This window comes from Aulostomus chinensis, chromosome 12, assembly GCF_037954235.1.
Source record: "Aulostomus chinensis isolate RoL2024-O1b breed Wild chromosome 12, RoL_Achi_v1.0, whole genome shotgun sequence".
NCBI classification, from domain to species: Eukaryota; Metazoa; Chordata; class Actinopteri; order Syngnathiformes; family Aulostomidae; genus Aulostomus; species Aulostomus chinensis.
Genome location: NC_141331.1, coordinates 10,666,923 through 10,686,732, shown reverse-complemented (window position 1 = coordinate 10,686,732; position 19,810 = coordinate 10,666,923). Strand labels below are relative to the sequence as shown.

General features: G+C 40.2%; 1 protein-coding gene across 1 annotated transcript in view; it reads right to left on the bottom strand.

Moving 5' to 3' along the window:
- Window positions 1-18,118, bottom strand: part of tanc1b (tetratricopeptide repeat, ankyrin repeat and coiled-coil containing 1b) — a 97,976-nt gene extending 79,858 nt beyond the window's left edge. Inside the window, exons 1-2 of the mRNA XM_086220068.1 lie at window positions 17,953-18,118; window positions 4,738-4,831 (exon numbers count right to left, since the gene is read on the bottom strand). Coding sequence (XP_086076194.1) covers window positions 4,738-4,831; window positions 17,953-18,084 — 226 coding nt within the window. The 5' untranslated portion in view covers window positions 18,085-18,118. The remainder of the gene's footprint in view (window positions 1-4,737; window positions 4,832-17,952) is intronic.
- Between the last annotated feature and the right edge of the window lie 1,692 nt (window positions 18,119-19,810).

Here is a 19,810-nt window from a genome sequence, read left to right as displayed (position 1 = left end):
CATCAAAATCCTGATTGGTTACTAATTTGCTGTTTGCAACAAATAACTGATTCACGACAAAACACCCGAGAAACTCACAGAAAGTGTTGGGACAGCATGTACCATTCACTGCCACTGCCACAGCTGAGGCAACACATTAAAGTAATGAATGGCCTCCCCCCCCACACACACACACACACATATATTAGTTTGCATGGTCCATCCACATCATACTGTAAATTTCTCCCTTCGTCTTTCTCTCTATCTCCCTGAAATCTAAATGAGGTAGGTAGGGGCAGTCATTGCCCCTTTGCATTCTTGTCTAAGTCTGCTGACCCTCAGTGGCTTCCTGTGACTTTTTTGTCTGAACAGAAGAGTCACTTCATGCTGAGGAAGACCGAGAGGATGACAGAAGCAATGTGGCCACATGTTCACCCCACGCTTGCACAACATTGGAAAGAGAACAGGACAGTCACCTTTTCACCCTCAAAATTGCCATTATAGTCTTAATGTAAACATGTGCAATAAAGTCTTGACTATTCTGAAACAGTATACATTCCCCACTTGCTGTTAATGGAGCATACAAAGCAATTATTGTCCCAACAATGCTGGGAAACAAACTAAATCAGGGCAGTAGGGTAGACCCCCCGCTGTGCCGCTGCCTTTCGTCCAGCCAGGTGCATTAGGAGCTCCTGTCTCCACACTGCCAAACAATTAGAGAAAAGCCTGGCCAACTGGTGATGGCTGTGTGTGTGTGTGTGTATTTGTGTGTTTGTGTGTGTTTCGGAGGAATCAACAGCTGAGACTATTAACAGCCCTAGAGTACACAGCAATGATGCTTGTGTGATTAGCAGCATCATGAACAACAGACAACTGTCTGGCAGCTGCCTTAAGTAGCCAAACTGATGGTGGAGGGTCCATTGATGTGTTATGCACAGCAGAGGGGAACTCTAGTGCACATACCTCCACCAAGTTGAATATGAATCAAATCTTTTTCGGGATGGTATGTGGACTTTTATTAAAATGTAATAGGCTCTACCCAGACTGCACCGCTCCTCCAAGCGGGTGAAAGTGATTCTGGTGGTTTGACATAATCCCTCTGACAGAGAAGCAAACGACACAGAAAACTTAACGTCCTTGATGGAGCTATGAATTTTTGATTGATACTCAAGATAAACGTCATGCAAACATTCACTTTTACAGGACGATAAGGAGAATCTGCTGATGACACTGATTTCTTCATCTAAACTGAAGACTTACACAATTACATCTGCATGTAGGACTTTAAATTACAAGCAATGTGAGAGTGAAAAATGGAGTGAAGGTTGTCTTCTGACGATTTTTTCCGAGGCTGTTTTACACAAAGACATGCTTGAAATCATTGATTTCAATGAATGATTAAATTAAAGAATTCAATCTGAGGGGCAAGTGTTCATAAAGACAATACCTATCAAAACTTTAATTATTCTTTATAATATAATGAACTTTTTCTGTCTTGGAGTTCTAATTTGATCAGTTTGACAGAAGCATCCTGTTTGGCTCACAAGAAAAAAAGTCAACTAAAAAGTTACACACAGGAAAAAAAGGAAATAATATGTACTTGTTTTAATAAATGTATTATTTTATGAATCGATAGATGTGGAAATACATGCACGCAAATAAGTTATCAGTTATTCCTGCCTGCATCTATTGCTCTTGTGTCACTCTAGGGGCCTCTGGTATCCTTACAGTGTAACCTCTTTCAAAGAATGTTCACATCAAAGCCAACAGGCCGCAGTGAACTAGCGTCCCACTTCCGCAGTGGCAGACCATAAAAAAGTACTTAAAAGGGACTTAAAGAGACCAATTCCAAAGAGATTCTCTCAAGAAGAAGAGAGTGAGGAGGAGAACGAATCTAGGAGGAGCGCAAGATGGGGAGACTAAATTAGCAAGCTGTGTGTTTTTTGTGGTCTTGGCAATGGAGGGATCCCAAAGGAGAGCTAATGACTGTAGTGGTATCTGGCATGTGGACCAAGTTTCCTTGACTGCTTTTTAAGTTGCCTCCAGCCCGTAGCCACCATGTCATGAGTAACATATGCTGAGATATCTTGCAATTATTCCATTATCAAGGTCTTTCCTTCCTCTGATTTCAGTTATATTTTGCTGAGTGCATTTTACAGGAAATTAGGCTTATCTGTGCAAATGTTAAGTGTGTAATGTCTGTGGTTGCCCGCACACCAATTTCATCAATTTGCAAGAGGGGAAAGAAACAATCTACACAGATCAACATTCAAATTAAGTATCCACCAAATAAAGTGAATGGCAAAACTGGACTGTACATGTTTCTATTATTATTTGTGATCAAATTTAAAAATGTAGTCAAGCCATACAGAAGGTGCAGGGAATATTTTATGCACAATGTGGAACTGTGTTGTCCCAGAGACAGCTAGCGAACTCCATTTGATTAACGACCTTCCCTGTACAGGGTTTTACTCTAATTTCAGGTTCCGAGAAAGACCTAAATTTACTAAAAATGTCACCGTTTCAAGGGCAACAGGGAAACAAACACGGATCACCACTACCTACTCGCTTCACTAATCAAAATCATCCTCTAAATTCTCAAAGTAATGCATATTTAATACATATTATTACAGGATAGATTTGCCTTCAGTTTCACAGGAAATTACCCACATCGTATTGTGTTTGACCTTTGTAAAACATTAATACCTGGAAATAAAAAGCTATGCAGTAGAGATTGATGCCCCATGCAGGGACACCAGAGGGGCAAAGTGTCTCTGTGACCCCCTCGTCTGTCTTCAGAGCCCTGAACAACGAGGAGGAGTGGCCAGATTTTATTGTCGCAGCATGAGAAGGGGGGGGGGGGGGGGCTGGCTGGGCATGATGGATAGGGTCCAACTGGGAGAGTGAGGCAGGGATAAAGGAGCTATAAAATCTCTGCTGCACTAAGTTTTTTGGTACACAGTTTAAGTACATACATGGAGAACAAGCCACACTGATTCATACAAGCTACACAAGCAACAAAAACTTGCTACAAAAAAAATACAAGGCTACAATAAGCAATGCTCTTTCTGTCAGGGACTGTATCAGGGAGCGGTGAAGGTGGTGGATGTGTTAAACAAGCCAATGTCTCTTTCAATTTTACCACCGGCTGCTGAGTGAAACAACTCACAGCAGCACTGACAGCAGCAGACAGAGCAGAAGTGTAAGACTTGTACTTGCTGTACACAGTAATTGCACCAGACTGTGTGCTTGAACCCGCCCTGGGGTGGTAAAGCAAGCCTTGGCTGGAAGATGCAGTATAAGCAGAAATGGTCAATCTGTTATGTGAAAACAGATCATCACAGGGAGGCACTGTGTGAACAATGTATCCCTGAGTGTGACTCATGCTTAGTCATGTTGGCGAAGAAAAAAAGATTTCCAGAGGGAATAAAAGACATCTGTCAAGACGAAAAGAGCCGAGCTGTCTCATCATCCCGAATAAAAAAAGAAAAGCTGTAAGATTTCCTGCTCTGATATGAAAGTTATAGACACAACACTGGCTTTTGGGCACCTGACAGATGCAGCCCGCTGGTTCTTCGCCTCAGCCTGTTTTGTTACATTCTGAGTCTGTTGGTGCAGTTCATGACAAATCTTTATATAAGCTCCATTTCAGTTACGGTGCTTACAATCCTGCATCAACAAAGAACCGAAGGAATTTTATCTCAAAGAATTCCACCACCGTTCACCCAAACTGCCTGTACTGCTTCAGTTATGGCAAAATGTGCGGTTTTAAAGGCTGAGAATTCTACCTTAGTCAATGTCTTCGATCTTATCCAGTTCTAGCCTTTGTTTTTGGTATAGCTTCTTTTTTTTTTCAAAACTGAAACAAGATAACCAGAGCAAAAGGACTCTGGAGAGACCTGGTTGTGTCCAAAATCCCTCCCTTGTTCACTGCTCTCTATATCATAAAAGCTACGCCCTAGGGTGCTGGCTTGTCTAGACATACACAAATGATATTATGAATAGCTCCACAACTATCAGGTCTGTATGCAGGATACTGCTCTGTGTAGAAGTCCTCAGAGAATCTATGGGAACTGGCACATCCTCCTTGTGCTCTAGAGAGGTAATAAAGCCAGCGATTATGTGCGTGCATTTTTTAAATAACTTGTTTTTTGAGGTTTAGATATTTTTACAGGTGATAATATTTTAACTGGTCACATATAACAAAGCATTTTTGTGCATGTGTGTTGTTTTAGGTGGTTTAGTTTATAGAGTATGATGCTGCGTTCATTGCCGTCTGCAACAGACAAACACTATAATTCTTCTAGTTGTAACTTGTAACCTAATGACTCTTTCATTGTTTTTTACTGTTTCTTTTTATTCGTCAAATGAAAAATATTTGGTGTAAACGCAGAACAATAGAGGCTTTGTTATCTTCATCTGTGGCACCTGTTTCCTTTCGGGAAAATCCAACGTGTTTGATGAGGTGAGGCACACTGCAATTTGTTTTCACATTGATTTTACTTCTATATATTTGGTGGGAAAAAAAGACCTTTTTTTCCATTTAAGAAAACAAACAAAATTTTTTACCGCAGTTAGGATATGATTCTTTCCAAAAATTAAACTGAAAATCTGCCAAAATCCTCATTAGCCGAGAAAATTACACATTTCCAGAAATCTGATACTGTTTGCTACCTAAGTTTGTCTCCGTACAGCCAAACTAAAGGGTATGTTTCCCGGAGGCTGGCTTTCTCTGTTACTTCCTGATCATCTACATACCTGACTCCCTCTTGCTCCCCTTGCCTCCATCTCTGTTCTTTTTCAGCACTGCCTTGAACATGACAAGATTCCTGGAATCCTCTCTGTAGAGCCCCTGGAGAAGAAGAAAAAAATACACCCATTGTCAGTCAAAGAAATCCATAGAGACTCTCTAGCTACACAAACTGAGCGTTTTTATTCCATGTTAAAAAGCAATAGAACCCTATATGCTGGCTTTTGAACCAAACAAGATGAGAGCTTTGTCTCATCATAACATCATGAGAAAACAGTATACAGGATCTGCATTTCAAACCGCTTAGCTGGCACCCGACTGGTAGTTTTCCCACAGCATTCCTAATTCTGCAGGTCACCAGCGGAGGGGTGCATGGAAAGAATGCTCCAATATTTATACAGAAAAGGACATGTTCTGCTATCTTGTTGTGCAGGAAAACACTGAAATGCCCTGCATTCCACATGTAATTGAAACTTTGTGGCTGAACTTGGGTGTTTGCGATTGCGTTCCATGGTTGTTCCCAACCTGGTGTGCAATTTGAATTCTTAGTTAAACGACATAATATGAACTCGAGGTCTTCCCTGAATATGGCTGCATGTGCTTGTTTACTTTGAAACTACTTTTAGTCTCATGTGGTTGTACAATGGTTAACTTGACTTAGCAAAGCAGCAGCTAAAATGGTATTTGTCATGTGGGACTTTTGATTTCCTAGCCCCTAAACACAATATAGGCTGCTACCCTTCTATATTAATAGCAGTTCCAGTGAAGAGCACTGGTTTCAACCAAATAAGGGTATGCCTTTGCAAACAAAACACAGTCTATGTGGTTCCTAACCTCAGAAACTGGGTTCGCTGTTGCTGTGAGATCCATCTATTTAATCCTTGATCTTATCGGATGAAACATTGTGAAGCAGAACCTCCACTGGATCTGTTGTAAGAGGCGGAGATGGAGGGCAACTCTCTGATGAAACCCAGCATCTCAACTCAGCCTTGCCTGGTCAAAACACACCCTTCCTGGGGCTGCTAAAATGAAACTGGCTGAATAATATGAAAGCAGATTCCAAGACTCACATGGTTTCCAGAATGTGATCGGGAGGAAGACCAAATATTATCTACCTCCCAAAATTACCTTTCTAAACGACTTATAGTAGATGATACAACAACATAAGGAAGTTGCATTTTTTTTTTAAATTCCAAGCAATTCTAAAATATACTACAAAACAATTCAACAATGACACATCATGCTATCTGTAACAGAAGAAAAAAAAATTCCTAAAGTGGCAAAAAACAGGACTTTGATGTGTATTTGCTGCATTGCTGTAACAGAATTTGACAACTGAGGTGAAACAATATACACCAAAGTGCAAAGACTTGGCGTAATGCCTTTTGAACACACACACACACACACACACACACACACACACACACACACACACACAGCTACAATTGTCAAAATGGCAAAAGAGGAATCCAGTTATTAGCTGCTCTGTTTTACTAAATTGTATTTATGTATTCATCAACTTTATTTGAAACAAAATATACAGTTTATAAACAGTTAAAAATATAAGCATAAAGAAAATATCAATATCTGGCATCAGAGTCTCAATACTGTGTAATGAGGTATTATTGCAACACATTTTAGTATCACTATTTTGTCCCACCCATACAAAATAAAAAGAACCTTTAGCGGACATATTTTGTTACTACTTGGATCAGGTTTAAAAATACAGGAATTATCCTTTAAAACCAGACACAAAGTAACACATTGGCACACGAGGGAAAGATTCCAGCCACCCTGAGGCCTGCTGAGCGGGTTTGTTCGGTTAAACTCTTAGCTCATCCTTTTCCATGTGTCAGCTGCAGTCCCAAACCATTTCCACTGTGCAAGTCTTGCCAAAGATGACATCTCCTGACTGATCCAATTTCAGCCCCATCCGTCAAATAAACTGGAAGATCAAGTTACATGTTACAGAGTGTCTCAAAAAATTTCCTTCAGAATTGGACACTACTTTCCCTCAGGTGTACAGTATACTCACATGATAAATAAAGAAATTACTCCAAATATTAGGTTTAATACATTCCACTATATATTATCAGTGTCACATCGTAAGTATACCCGAATGAGCCACCATGCAAGCAATTCAACTAACATCTTTTATCTTCTGATAGAATCATATCCATCTTCTATATTCATCACAACGGCACAGTACTGAATATACATGATGTATTACAGCTTGTGGTGTAGAATAAATGACTAAATATTATTGAAAAGTGATCTCTGAATTCTGCAGGCGCCCCCGCAGAGTCATTGCACAGCATGCGGCTTGGCTGAGAGCTGACCATTCCCAGCTATCACTCACGAAAACTCTCGCATTGAGGGAACAGGAAGTTCAGTCAAGTTAGAAATATATTCACAGATAAGCAAAGCAATGTTAGAGACCATTAGTCTGTGTGTGCAGCTGGTGAGACGAAGTGCAGCACCGTGAAGAGACACTACAAAAAGTTAAATAACTTCACTCTTATGTAGTGTAATGTCATGAAAATCTCTTACTGGTTTGAAATATTGCAGGGACTAATGAAACAACAGGGAGCAGCTACCTGGACCTCCAACTTCTCAGAGAAATAATCCTTCACTCTGCCTGCTGCTTACAGATTCTGCCAGTGTGCAGCATAAAATCAGATCATGGATAATTCCACACTGAAGGAAATAAAGTCAATTATTAATGATTTATTAAAATGACAAGCATGCAATGCAGCTCGTACTTCAGAGTTGTTAACACCAGTGACACACATTTGACCAGGAGTGACGTCTTTGTTGTAATATTAACAGCATCCACAAGTGAGGTTTGACTTGACTCTTGAATCTATGTTCACCCTCTTTGCCGGGGGACCTTCTGCCAGTGACAACAGAGCAGGACAGAAGGAGAGAGACCAGGTGAACCAGATGACAAGTATGAGATCTAAGAGCTGTGTCTCTGTGTTGGTGGAATAGCTGACTGCTGTGTGGGAGCTGGCTCTTAATCTCCACAGTAACAATAAACATCAACCAGGTTAACTCCAAGGAAATGAGTGATGCCCTCCAGAAACTCCAGCATGACACATTCCTTCCAGCCCAACCCCAAACAACACCATCCAATATGCAGTTACTTTGTTTGATTTCCAGAACTGAGACATCTGTACGATGTACTGTTGAATATTAGTCATCTGAGATATATCTTACACAATCTCTTCTTTTACATGATAATAAAACCATAATGTGGCTGTTATAGCTAATATCAAAGCTGACAGGTTAATAATTGTTGCAGAAATCAATTTTTAAACCCTGCTTACATTTTACAAACACCAATAATAACTATACACTTGTACAGACAAAGAATTTTAGGTCTGAGTATCATCACCAAGTCTTCATAAAATAAATTACTTGAAACAGAATGGATGTGGGTTCATGTTTAGTCTTGAGCAGATGAAATAATCAGAGAAAAAGGACCACAATCACCATCAACACTGCAAAGCTTAAGCTATAGTGAGGCCACAACTGTGACCTTTTTAAGACGGTCAGCTCAGAGAGGAGTCATGAACTGCATGGAATGCAACAAGACAGGCGTCAAGATTCCTGAGGTCCATCCTAGTGCATTTGTGTTGTGTTTGGATATTTTGTTTAAAGCGTGGCCCCTTAGAAGGGACCCCTCTATAGTACTGCAGAGCACTGAGAATCACTCTGTGTCTCATAAGCTTTTGGTGGCAACACACTTCCTGAATAGACAATGCAGACGCACAGATTTGCTCAGTGCAAGAGGACGCACAAGTCTCAGAAAAACGTCTGCAGACATGCAGACCAAAGAATTCAACATACCTCAGTAATACTGTATAACGGTAAAGCCATTAAAGATGTCTTCTCTCTGCTGGCAATTCAACCAGGTCTGCTCAACAAGTTATATATGAAGGCCAGTGGGGCCCAAGAATAGCTACATCCTTTCCTCCCAAGGCCAATGAAAATAGGTTCAGGGAGGATGCCATTTAATTTCTGGACAAACTTTGATAGAAGTCCCAAAAAACAACAACAACAACAACAAAAACTGCTAATACGCTAAAATGCTATGAAAATGATCCGACTGCATGTTTTTTTGTAGCACACATGGTTCACATTAAAACTTTATGCTCAAAAAAACAAACACTACCAGTTGGACAGTGATGTTTTACTACATTAAGTAAAAATGCAGAACAAAGGTGGACCCTGAACATTATGACAGTTGCAGCTGGAAAAAAACCCCACTAACAACCTCTAGACCAGCAATAACATTATTTTATAATCACACTGATTACACTCACAATAATATCACTTTATTTCATATTCAAAGCCACCTCCAAACTTTTCATTTGAAGTTAGTGAAAAGTTGAAAAATGTTGGTGACTAATCACCCTAATATTTGTATAATATTTTGTTGATCCCAAGGGTGGCTCAGACTGGTTTTTGCTAGTAGCTCAGCTTTGCTGTTTAGTACATTAAACTTGGGGAGGTTCACATTCATCTGCAGCACAGTTTAGACTGTATTCCAGGAGGTTTGTGTGACAATGATGGAAGCAGGGTAAAGCCCAGGGCTATCTATTAGCTTGGAAAAGCTCAAGTTAACAAACATGCCTGGACATAAGGCTGTCGGTGGTACAATGCAGCAGTTTGCTTTCAGAGTGGAGAAATTGGAAACCAGGGTGGTTAAGGGGTGCCTCAAGTTATCACATTGTATGTTTTATCAGGTCATTCCTGTCTTGATAGAGTTCAAATCCACACAGGTTGTGAAGAAGAAAGGAACCATCACCTGTGAAATGCTGACGTGACATGTGGTTAATGGGGCCATCTAGCTTTACCACAGTTATCTGAGAAGACAGCTATATATAGTACGGAAATAGGATTGTTTGTCTTTGTTGCCTCTGGCGAGGAAGCATTTCACATTGGCAGTTGGGGTGTTAGAAGCTGCTTTGTTAGGTGGTGAACAATAGAGAGCAACCATAAACTCAGATCAGCTCTTCCAGGACTGCAGCAAACGGCTACGTTCCAGTCTGTTCATTCATCTCTTTTCTTCTGAAATGTCAGCTGTCTTTATCAAGCAGTTCTGCATGAATGATTGCTCTCAGATTTCTTCCCCGTTGTCACAGCAAAATGATTCTCATATTGTAACAGCTGAAACTAGAGAGGCTTTGGCATTTATCCAAACCATTAATAACTTATTAATTCTATGTCAATTAATCTATTTATGGACTAATTTTTGTCGCTATAGTAAACTCCACCATTTCCTCAAGCATTCATTGGGCGTCACAACTACGTGTCACTTTATCCACTGGAGTTTGGAGATGCAGTGCAAGGCAGGGCTGAGAATCACAGAAAGATCCTTAAGATTTCATTCTATTTCAGTACTTTGGGTCATGAATCAAACTCATTAGTGGGTCTCACACCGGTGTGGTCATAATGATTTTATTACAATTTTACACTACAAGCATCAATACCAGAATTTTAAAAGTCTTTGTTACTGTGTTCTGGCCTGTCATATGCATACCGTCAAACGTGGCTCCCCAATTCTCCACAATGAGGAAATTCTCAACCAGTGGGAAACACTTCACTCCTCATTCTTTCATTCACAAAGTGCAGGAAAAAGGCTGGTCTGCGTGTCCAAGCAGCACACAAACAAAGGGAAGTTAGCTAACAAGACCTTGAAGGAGGAAGTTTAGGGAGCAGGTATGAAGGACAGCTCTGTCTCAATGCCAGCCATTGTAATCATGGCTTGGTATTCAACACTAACATGAGAGGAAGGGAAATAAAAAAAGGACAAACATTTTTATGTAACTCGTGTACAGGTCTGATTCAAGAATATCCTGCACAGCCGCACCATAGAAGAAGGAGCAGGCTTTCATCTGTTCATCAAAAAATATCTAGCTGGACAAGCTGAGGGCAATGTTTAACCTGCTAATACTACAGCAGAAACAGAGCATATTCATGCATGTCAACCTACTGGACTTCAACTCGCTGCTTCACATTAAATCCAGGCTTTCTGATGACCATCTGTCTCACGTTAACAGAGAACTAGTACATGGAACCAAACATTCAGACTGCTATCAAGTTCGGTTTGATTATAATCTCAAACACACTACTTACAAAGGTAAATCCTTTTTTTTTTTTTAATTACACAAGAAAATAAAAGTATCCCAACTTTGTAGTATGGCTTTTCAACACATTTCATCCATTTTACAGCTAATTAGTGGCATTTGTTGGGTGTAAAATATGTCTTAACTGCTCCAAGACCAATGGCATATTATATATGAGAAAGTACTAAGTGGCTAAAAAAAAAAATCAATATTCTTATGGAGGTATTTTCAAGTATATTATGTTAATTGCTTAATCCCTGCCTGATTTGATCATCTACCTTCTGTCTAATACCACTATCAGTATAGTTTGTAGGATGACTAAATGAGTTTATTTACAAGTCAATATGTTCCAAAACTGACCTCTGAAGTTCATACAGCTGGAAACCAGGGCTTGCAACAGTCTGAAAGAATGCTACACACTATCTATAGTTGCCTTGAAGCAAACTCCAACCTGAATTTATCAAAAACATTGTGGCTTATTAGGGGAGAAGAATTTTAGCTCTATCTACAACTGAGATGCTACTTAGCTGTTTTTTTTTATGTCACTGAAAATGGCTGTTGGAGAACAAGAAGAGAAGAAACTTTACTGGTCCTCTTATACAAGATCTTTATGTGGAGGTAAAAGGGAAAATGGACCTGTCAGATTTAGGTATTGTAGAGATAAATGTCACTTTTATTCTCTCAGCAGTTTTTTGCCATGCAGCATTGAGATATAATAATAAATAATATAATCGTATACCTCACTCATCTGACAGCGAATAAAAAATATCAGAGCTGAAGCTGTCTGTCATTTAGGCACGATGGAACACTGCGGGCAATCTAGCAGTAAAGTCGGTCGGTGTCCGTCTGAGGCAAAGACATAAAATCTAATGAAAATCACCTTTGCAGCGTCGGCTTTGTGAGAAGACATAAAAAGTGAATGCGCAGTCAGAATCTCTGTTAATCTCTCCTCTCCGTGCCCAAACAAATGTATAATCTATAGCATTGTTCTGCAGAATAAACGTTAATGTAATGGAGCTGTTTGATATATTGATTCATCATTCCAGATATACATGTAGACACATAGTGGAAGTGTTTTAATCCCAGGAGTGTTGCCTGAGGAATGTCAAGGCAAGTTTTATAGGGCAATCATTTCTTGTTATTTACAGTTACAGCTGATGCTCTGGAAACTGACTCAGTTGGAAAATAAAATGTTAGGATAAGACAAGACATTACACAGCTTTATCCAATAAATATCATCCTTCCTAGCTCACACGGATTAAAACCAAAATGAGGCTTGCCACGGGCTGCAAATGTGCCTGAGAGATCGCTATGTAAAATACATTTTAGTTTAACGGGTTTCACATGCAAGTTTATCTACTTTTCAGGGCAGTTAGTTGGAACTTTTCCCACAACAATTACGCCCCTCACACCCACAGCCACCTTCTTCTAAAATTATCAGCGACAAACTAACTTCAATGAATCCATTAAAAACCTGTTATGAACTGTTGCTGATACGGGATTTGAGTGCCAATGAGCATCCAGAGTCAAAATATAAGAGAAGCAGGCTATCTTTTTGGACTCAGTTCAACTTCGGATTCCTGGAGGCCCAGTACTTGATTAATGGCAAAATATTAACATGTATTCTTTAAAGACTACAGGAAGTTACTAAAATCACAGGGAGAGATTATGACCAGATTTATTGGCCAGACTCATACATGACATCACATAAATGATGAATCAGAGTCTTCCTAAGAAAAGCAAGATAATTTTAGAACTACAGGCTTCATTAAATATGGCAGGCTTGAATCCAGCATGACCTTTGCCTGTGTACACTCAACAGGACCTAAGATCATTAAACAATTAAGATTAATAATCATCAGTCAGGAGATCAATTTCAGTTTCACTTTAATTGTGCTTTCATAGCCCAACACTTTTTAACCAGCAACTCACCAGTTTATTAAAAAAAAAAAACAGTGGTATACATTGTGTTTACCATTTCCTATCAACCTTTACTAAAGGCAGTACTTCCTGACTTGTATTAGTTAATTGGGCTTTTTATAGCCTGAGGCCTATTAACTAGCAAGTAAGCAGTTAATGTAGACGTTTTCAAAATGTTCTGACATAGAGGGGCCTCTGGACCAGCAGAATTAAATATCATCAATAAAGTTCAACGCATCATGTGTCTTTGTGTCAACTGACACAACAAGCCAAACATTATTGGATATCCTTATTGATCTCAGATGCAGAACTTTCCAGTCCCAGGTTGGGAAGATTTTACTGGCAGTTTTAGCTGAGAGACAAACTATGACATCTGACTCAAATGAGAATTAAACACTGCATTGTTATGACAGCGAGAGTCTTAAACTGAGTTCCAAAGTCTACCTTTCCAGACTCACAGTCCTTGACATACAATCCCAATAAGTCTGAAATGTCTGAGTGCTGTCATCCAGTTGCTTTTTTGTCGTCACTCCTCTAGCCACAAATATGCTTGTGTTCTGGCACTGTGATTTCACACACTGATGCTCCATTCCTCACACACTGTTTGGAGCTCCATCTTCACTCACTCTAGCACTGATGTCAGCCTATGAGCAAAGGGTGGACCCCGGACATCGAGACTGAGCCTTGGAGTCTTTCCCACCAAGGAATTGTGTCTGTGTTATTGAATCTGACTCCACATCTGGATCAGAATGTTAGTTTATCAAATCCAAGTATTATAGCTCCTGGTACTGGACATTTAGTATCACTCAAGGCTAACATAAACATCACGGGGTGGAAATAATTCTAATGTATACAGTAAGAATCAAATAAAACACTAGTTTAGCCTTACACATGTGCAGTGGTGCAAACCTCTTGCTAACCATAAATATTGCATATCACAGATTGATACATCTGTGGGGCTCAGCACCTGTGCATCCCCCATTTTTCTCTGTCTCAGGGGCTTTCAAAGAGGCTTGACAAAAATGTCAATCAGTAACAGCTGTTGCAGATAAGTAGTTCCAAAAACACACGCCTTAGTTGCATGCATGCAGGACAACGTGACTGCACATTCATTCTGTCATATTTTGGACTTATTTGTATTCAGTCCACTCGTGGCATTGAGCCTCTACCCACGAACAACAAAATCCTTAAGCCCAATGCAGAAGAGAAGGGTGGGATGGAGCATGAGCAAATAAGAGCACATTGAAGCAATACTTCACCCAAAAGAGTATTTTCCCTTTCACATACTTGCAAATAGTTGCCTTGAGCTCACAAAGGTTTTGTTCCACTGCAATGTCACTTCCTTGGGAATCCAGAATGCAGAAACAACAGACACGCATATATAGCTTAAAGCTGAATATTTCCAACTCTTAGCCATAAACTACAATTGACAACAGAACTGCCCAGAAATGTCATTTTTTACCTGTCACGTGCATCGACGAAGGTATGATGGGCATTGAGCCTGGATCTGCTCGACATTCCTGCCTGTTAAAAGGTTTTCGTCGACGCTGTTACAGGATGTGCTTGCTCATGGAGAATTGTTGGGTGGAAATTCAGTGAAGGAGTGTCATACTAGACCCTAATTGTGAAGTGTCATGAGATAACTTTTGTTGTGATTTGGTGCTATACAAATAAAATATACTTGACTTGATTTGAGGGTTTGAGTTTTGTTCTTGTTAGTACAGTAGTTGGTGGCCATGGGGTGCCATTAGCTTTAAGCTAAAAATACATGTCTGGCTCTTTCTGCATTCTGGAGCTAGAGAGAACACTGGAGGGGAAAAAAGGTAGGTGAGTAAGTCACATTTAAACAAAAAATGATAAGCTTTTATTTGCTGCAGCTCATATGTGTCCTTGAATCCACAGAGTTCCACACCTGTCCTTTAAATAAAATCCAGGGTTGGCTTAACACAGCTAACTCTCAAGAACTTGTGGCTTTCCCATTGGAACGGTGTGTGTCTGTAATGAGATGCTGCTTTCAGATGTACAAAATCATCATCATCAACAACAACAACTCAGTGTGTGCTGTCAGTCAGGTCACTGGCTCCAATAACATTCCCTTCTCAGCCATAACAATGTGACTCTGGTGCCAGTATCTGCTACTGGCCAACTGGCTGAGGACCATGGGAACCAGGCTCTTTCGAGACTGAAAGGCCGTCTCTTGAGGCATTTCCAATAAGATGAGGGCTCTGAAGTGCAAACATCTCATAACACTGCAGTTGGTAAGTCCATTGAAGTAGCACCAGGCCTTGGTGTAAAAGCATGCAAATCACATATAATGGTTCCATAATCAGCGTAAAATTGCCTGAAATTAGGCTGGAAATTTAATACAGAGTATCTCCAGGTTAACTGGCAGCTATCTAGACGGTCATTGGCAAAGCCTGTTCCACCTGTTGAATTTAAAATGGAAATTTAATACGGTATACACTTAATTGCCCTTGAAGGTAGACATACAACTCCGCACAGGAATCAGGAAATGTAGTGGCATGTTGTTTCAAGGTACAAGCAGTTGTAAGCTAGTGAAGACTTGACAGGTTGTTCCGAGATCACACTGAGGAGATGAATTATGTGTCAACGATCAAAGTTGCATCTTGACATTTACGGGCATTTTCTCACAAAGGTAAAACAGCTTTGGTTTTCAAAGCACCTGGGTGAGCAACAAGGGGATTCCCTAAATACTGAAAAGAGCAAAAGTTATGTACACGCAGTCCTCAAACTCAAATGAATAAACCAACATGGAGAGACATGATTACAGTGTTTCACAGGCCTCTACAGGGGAACCTTCACTTGTTTCATGTGCCTGACAAGAACTTTACTTGTATATTATGCATGCAACTTGGAACAATATCAATATTCTCCAATGAAATAAACTGCTGCAGCACAAAGCACTGAGGTGAGTAAACCTACACCTGCAAACATTTTTATAGTTCTGTTGGAACCACAAGTCATACTACTGTACAATTCACATCTCTCAACTGAAAAGCTCATGTAACCAAACTTAGTTACTTAAAGAGGAAAAATGTATTGAGCGAACTGTCAGATGTGGTGTAGGAACTATCAGCATACTGCTTTTTACACCATATTTCAAACAAAATGCATTGAATTAAAACTTGCACATCGCTAGACTCATGCTATACTGGCCTGAGTGAGCTCAAGCTCCCCACATACCTCCACCCAGGCAAACACCAGGTCCCTGACCCTAATTAAAGCTGCAAACAGCAATGAGTTTGTGAACGTTCACCCTGAACAGGTCGCCAGTCCATCGCAGGGTCACCACATATAGACAGACAACCATTCACTCTCACAACCACTCCTACTGTCAATTTAGAGTAGCAATCAGCCTCGTCCCCTCTTGATGTCTTTGGACTGTGGGAGGAAGCTCGAGTACCCAGAAGGAACCCACGAAGGAACAGGGAGAACATGCAGACTCCACATCGAAAGACCCCGTGTCCAAGCCGGGGCTCAAACCCAGAACCTTCTTACTGTGAGGCGACAGTGCTAACCACTGCACCACCGTGCCACCCCAGGGTAAGACCATTAAAACAAAAACTTTCAGTATTCCAAGTAACACATCACCAAGATCTTAAGGCATTTCTGACCAAATCTGAGTAGGATCCGGTGGACCCACAAGGAGGAGTGCATTCAAGTATGTTGTGTTAGCGTAATCCTGCTTAAAGATACAGAAACATCACCAAAAACATGACCTCTTTGGTGGACGTAACATAAGCGGTTGCTTGAATATAAGCTATGGCCCTAGAAAATTGAATGAATTGAAAATAGAAACTGGTTGTTTATTTTTAATCCTGTTTCCATTAAATTTTCTGTCAGTCACTCTACATGTTCACAGCTGATGGATAAATTTATATAACTTGCAGCCACATACTTTTCCTTCATTTTTCAACATGGACGCAAAAGTGTTTCTTGAAAGAAAAGTAAGCTTTGACCCCTAGTTTTGAGCATTATACTATATCTGGATTGGACTCTGGTTTCAAAACTACCACAACCATACTGCCAAAATACAGACTAACACTGGCATCAAACGACACCACACAGTTATATAAGTTGAACAAAAAAGAAATGAACCTTTTTTTTTTTTCTTTCTTTTTTTTAGTAAAACATCTGCAACCCAATGAGTGGGATAAGTATTACTTTAGTTCTCTGACAAAGTCATCTTGAGAGAGGTTTTAGACAGAACTGCAATGTCGCTTTGCTGCAGTGCGATTATGCTACGTCACAAATAGTGAGCAATAATATTTTTCTTTCCAAGGGCTAAAGAGACATATTTGAATTATGTGATTTGTTTGACAGTTAACGCCCAAACACATTTTACTTACAGTGATATTTGGGGTAAAGTCAGCAAATCCTCGAGTTAAACCCGAGAATGTATGGCATTTTTGCTTTGTGACCACATAAAGAGCTACTTATGTATTATTAAAAATGTAATATGTTTGGATTTTGGGCTAATGGCCTCACAAAAGACACAACTGAAGACCATTTAAAACTTATTAAGTCAGAAAAAAGAAAAATAATTGATTGGCCACTTTATACAAAGGACTGCATTGTTTTTCTGTGTTTTCTTCTATTTTTGCGCTAACAGGTGTGTAATTTATCCATTTATATCACATCAATTACGGTTAAATGTCAAGATTAAGTTACCGAACGGACTCCAATCGTGTTTGCTTCACCGAAACTCTTTCCTTAGTCGCATTAGTGCGACTCTACAAGTTGATTCACAAATAAAAACAGTGTGATTTTCTTTTATTTCAACAAGCTAAGTTAACAAGCTAACGCTGACTCAACGTGACCTGTCCGCTTCACGCACGAGACGGAAACGTTACCTGAGACAACTTTATTCAACCTGCTAGCATCTGTGGTAAGCTAGTTGCAGCAGAGCTAACCTTGGTATTAAAGAGACACAGAAACAGCTCAACTCATTTGTTACAAAAGTGTTCATCACTGGATATGGAGAAGTTTACTACTGCTGTCAGTCCCGCTGGAGGTGACGGCTGCTACATGGACATGTCCCAACATTTGCTCCCAACAAACTGCAACAAGTTACCGCTGCTTTCCTGCCCCGGTGGCCCCCCGAATGCGTCATTACCGTCAACTTCTGAGTCATTTTCAGGTTCTTACCTGATAAATGTCATGGATATGAAGAAGCACAAAAGTTTTCCCAGTCCTCTTGCGTACCTCCACACAAACTAGTCTCCACTTGATCCTCCAAGACAGGATCGGTAACTCCTCCTCCTCCCCGCATGAGGTCATCTGGAGGGGAGGCACATCCTCCTCCTCCTCCTCTTCGTCGCTCCTTGCATGCCACATGGACGTGACAGCATGTTAGAGATGCTGCTGCACGTCTCGAGGGCTTCATTACTTGAATTCTGCGGATTATTTCCTCCAACACCTCTTTAATTATTTTGTTTCCAACCTGAAACTGAACACAATTTCTTAATGAATGTAATCTCCGTTTTACTTTACGTGCTGTTATATCGAGATTATAAATTAAATGTTACGTTGTAACTTGTTTTCTAGAGGTGACGCAAAAGTTTCTCATTATCTGAAGATATTTACATTTAGAACTTAGTTGAGGGCAGTTGATAACAGCAGTAGTTGTTATAATTAATAACCTTGAGATATTCAGGTTTGAATTTCCTGACGAATTTCAGGGAAATGCGTTTTTGCCCGACCACTGAGTTACTTTCAGTAAACTTTCTGGAAATATATAAGAAAATAACAGAAGGGTCTAAATGAAGGTGAGATGCTGAACAGTGGACCTTGTGTTTGGCAAACCAAACCGCCAATTCCCATTTTAAAACAAATATATAATTGTTCAATATCATAAAAGCAGGTGAGGGCCAGGGTTTCATCTACAGGCCACAATTAAGCACAGATCTGTTTTTACATGAATTTGGTCCAGATTTTTCCATTTGATTTGTTAAAGCAGCTCTCAGGAGAGAAACGTCTTGATTCCACAGTGGACGCATGGCTTTCAGACCGGTTACCTGCATTACCTTATGCTCAAACAGGTTGATATAAAAAGATGAACATAATTAATAAAGCAAGAGTGTTGAAAGGCGTGAGCTGCTGCTCAGGCACGCATCAGTGCAGAGCATCAGTTCACTCTGGTCTGGCCTGTGAAGTTGACGGTACATGCGAGTCTATGGCGACATCTTGTGGTAAAATGATGTAACGCTGCTCGTTTCGTGTGTAAAAAAAACAAAAACAAAAACCTCAGAAAAAGTTTTGTGTCTTAATATCTTGTAGGCTGTAGGTGTTACGTTAAGAAATGTGCACGTATCTCAGGTATTTTATCCAACTTCTCTGTGGGAGGCACCGCTGGGTCAGCGAGGCTCCTCTGTGGACCAGGAATGTTTGGACACTGGCAGTGAAAGGCACCGTGTCTGAGTGTGAAACAACCACCAGCTGCTGCTCTCTTCAAACAGAGAAGGCGCATCTCTGAACTTCACACACTGATGGTATCAGAGGCGTGCGTGACCAGCACGAGCATCAGAGAATTTACGGTCAGCACGCTGTGTTTACAAGGCAATCGTCACACTCTCTCCAAGTGGGCTGGTGTTTGTGGACTTTGTGATGCAAATCATAAAAAAAAAAGTTACACATTAACAAATAAAGATTCATTCACATTACTCATATAGGAACGCAAGCTCTTTGTATGTTAAATGAAGCTTTATGGAACACACAATACATGGCATTTTTATACTTCCACATTCATGAGCCGAAGGTCTGTCTGTCCTTCTGTTAGGTCCCACTCCGGTTAACGTGACACCTCAGAGATACCTTGAAGGACTTTTGAAGAATTTGGCGCAAACATCCAATCAGGATTCGTGGATGAACTTTAAAGATTTTAGATGTCAAAGTTCAAAGTCACCATTTCTAGTTATTTCAGAAATTTAGACTCAAAGCGAAACTGATGGGAGTGGATTCTCAATTTGGTTGTTCAGAGAAAGATGTGGAGGGCAGAGTTAGCATG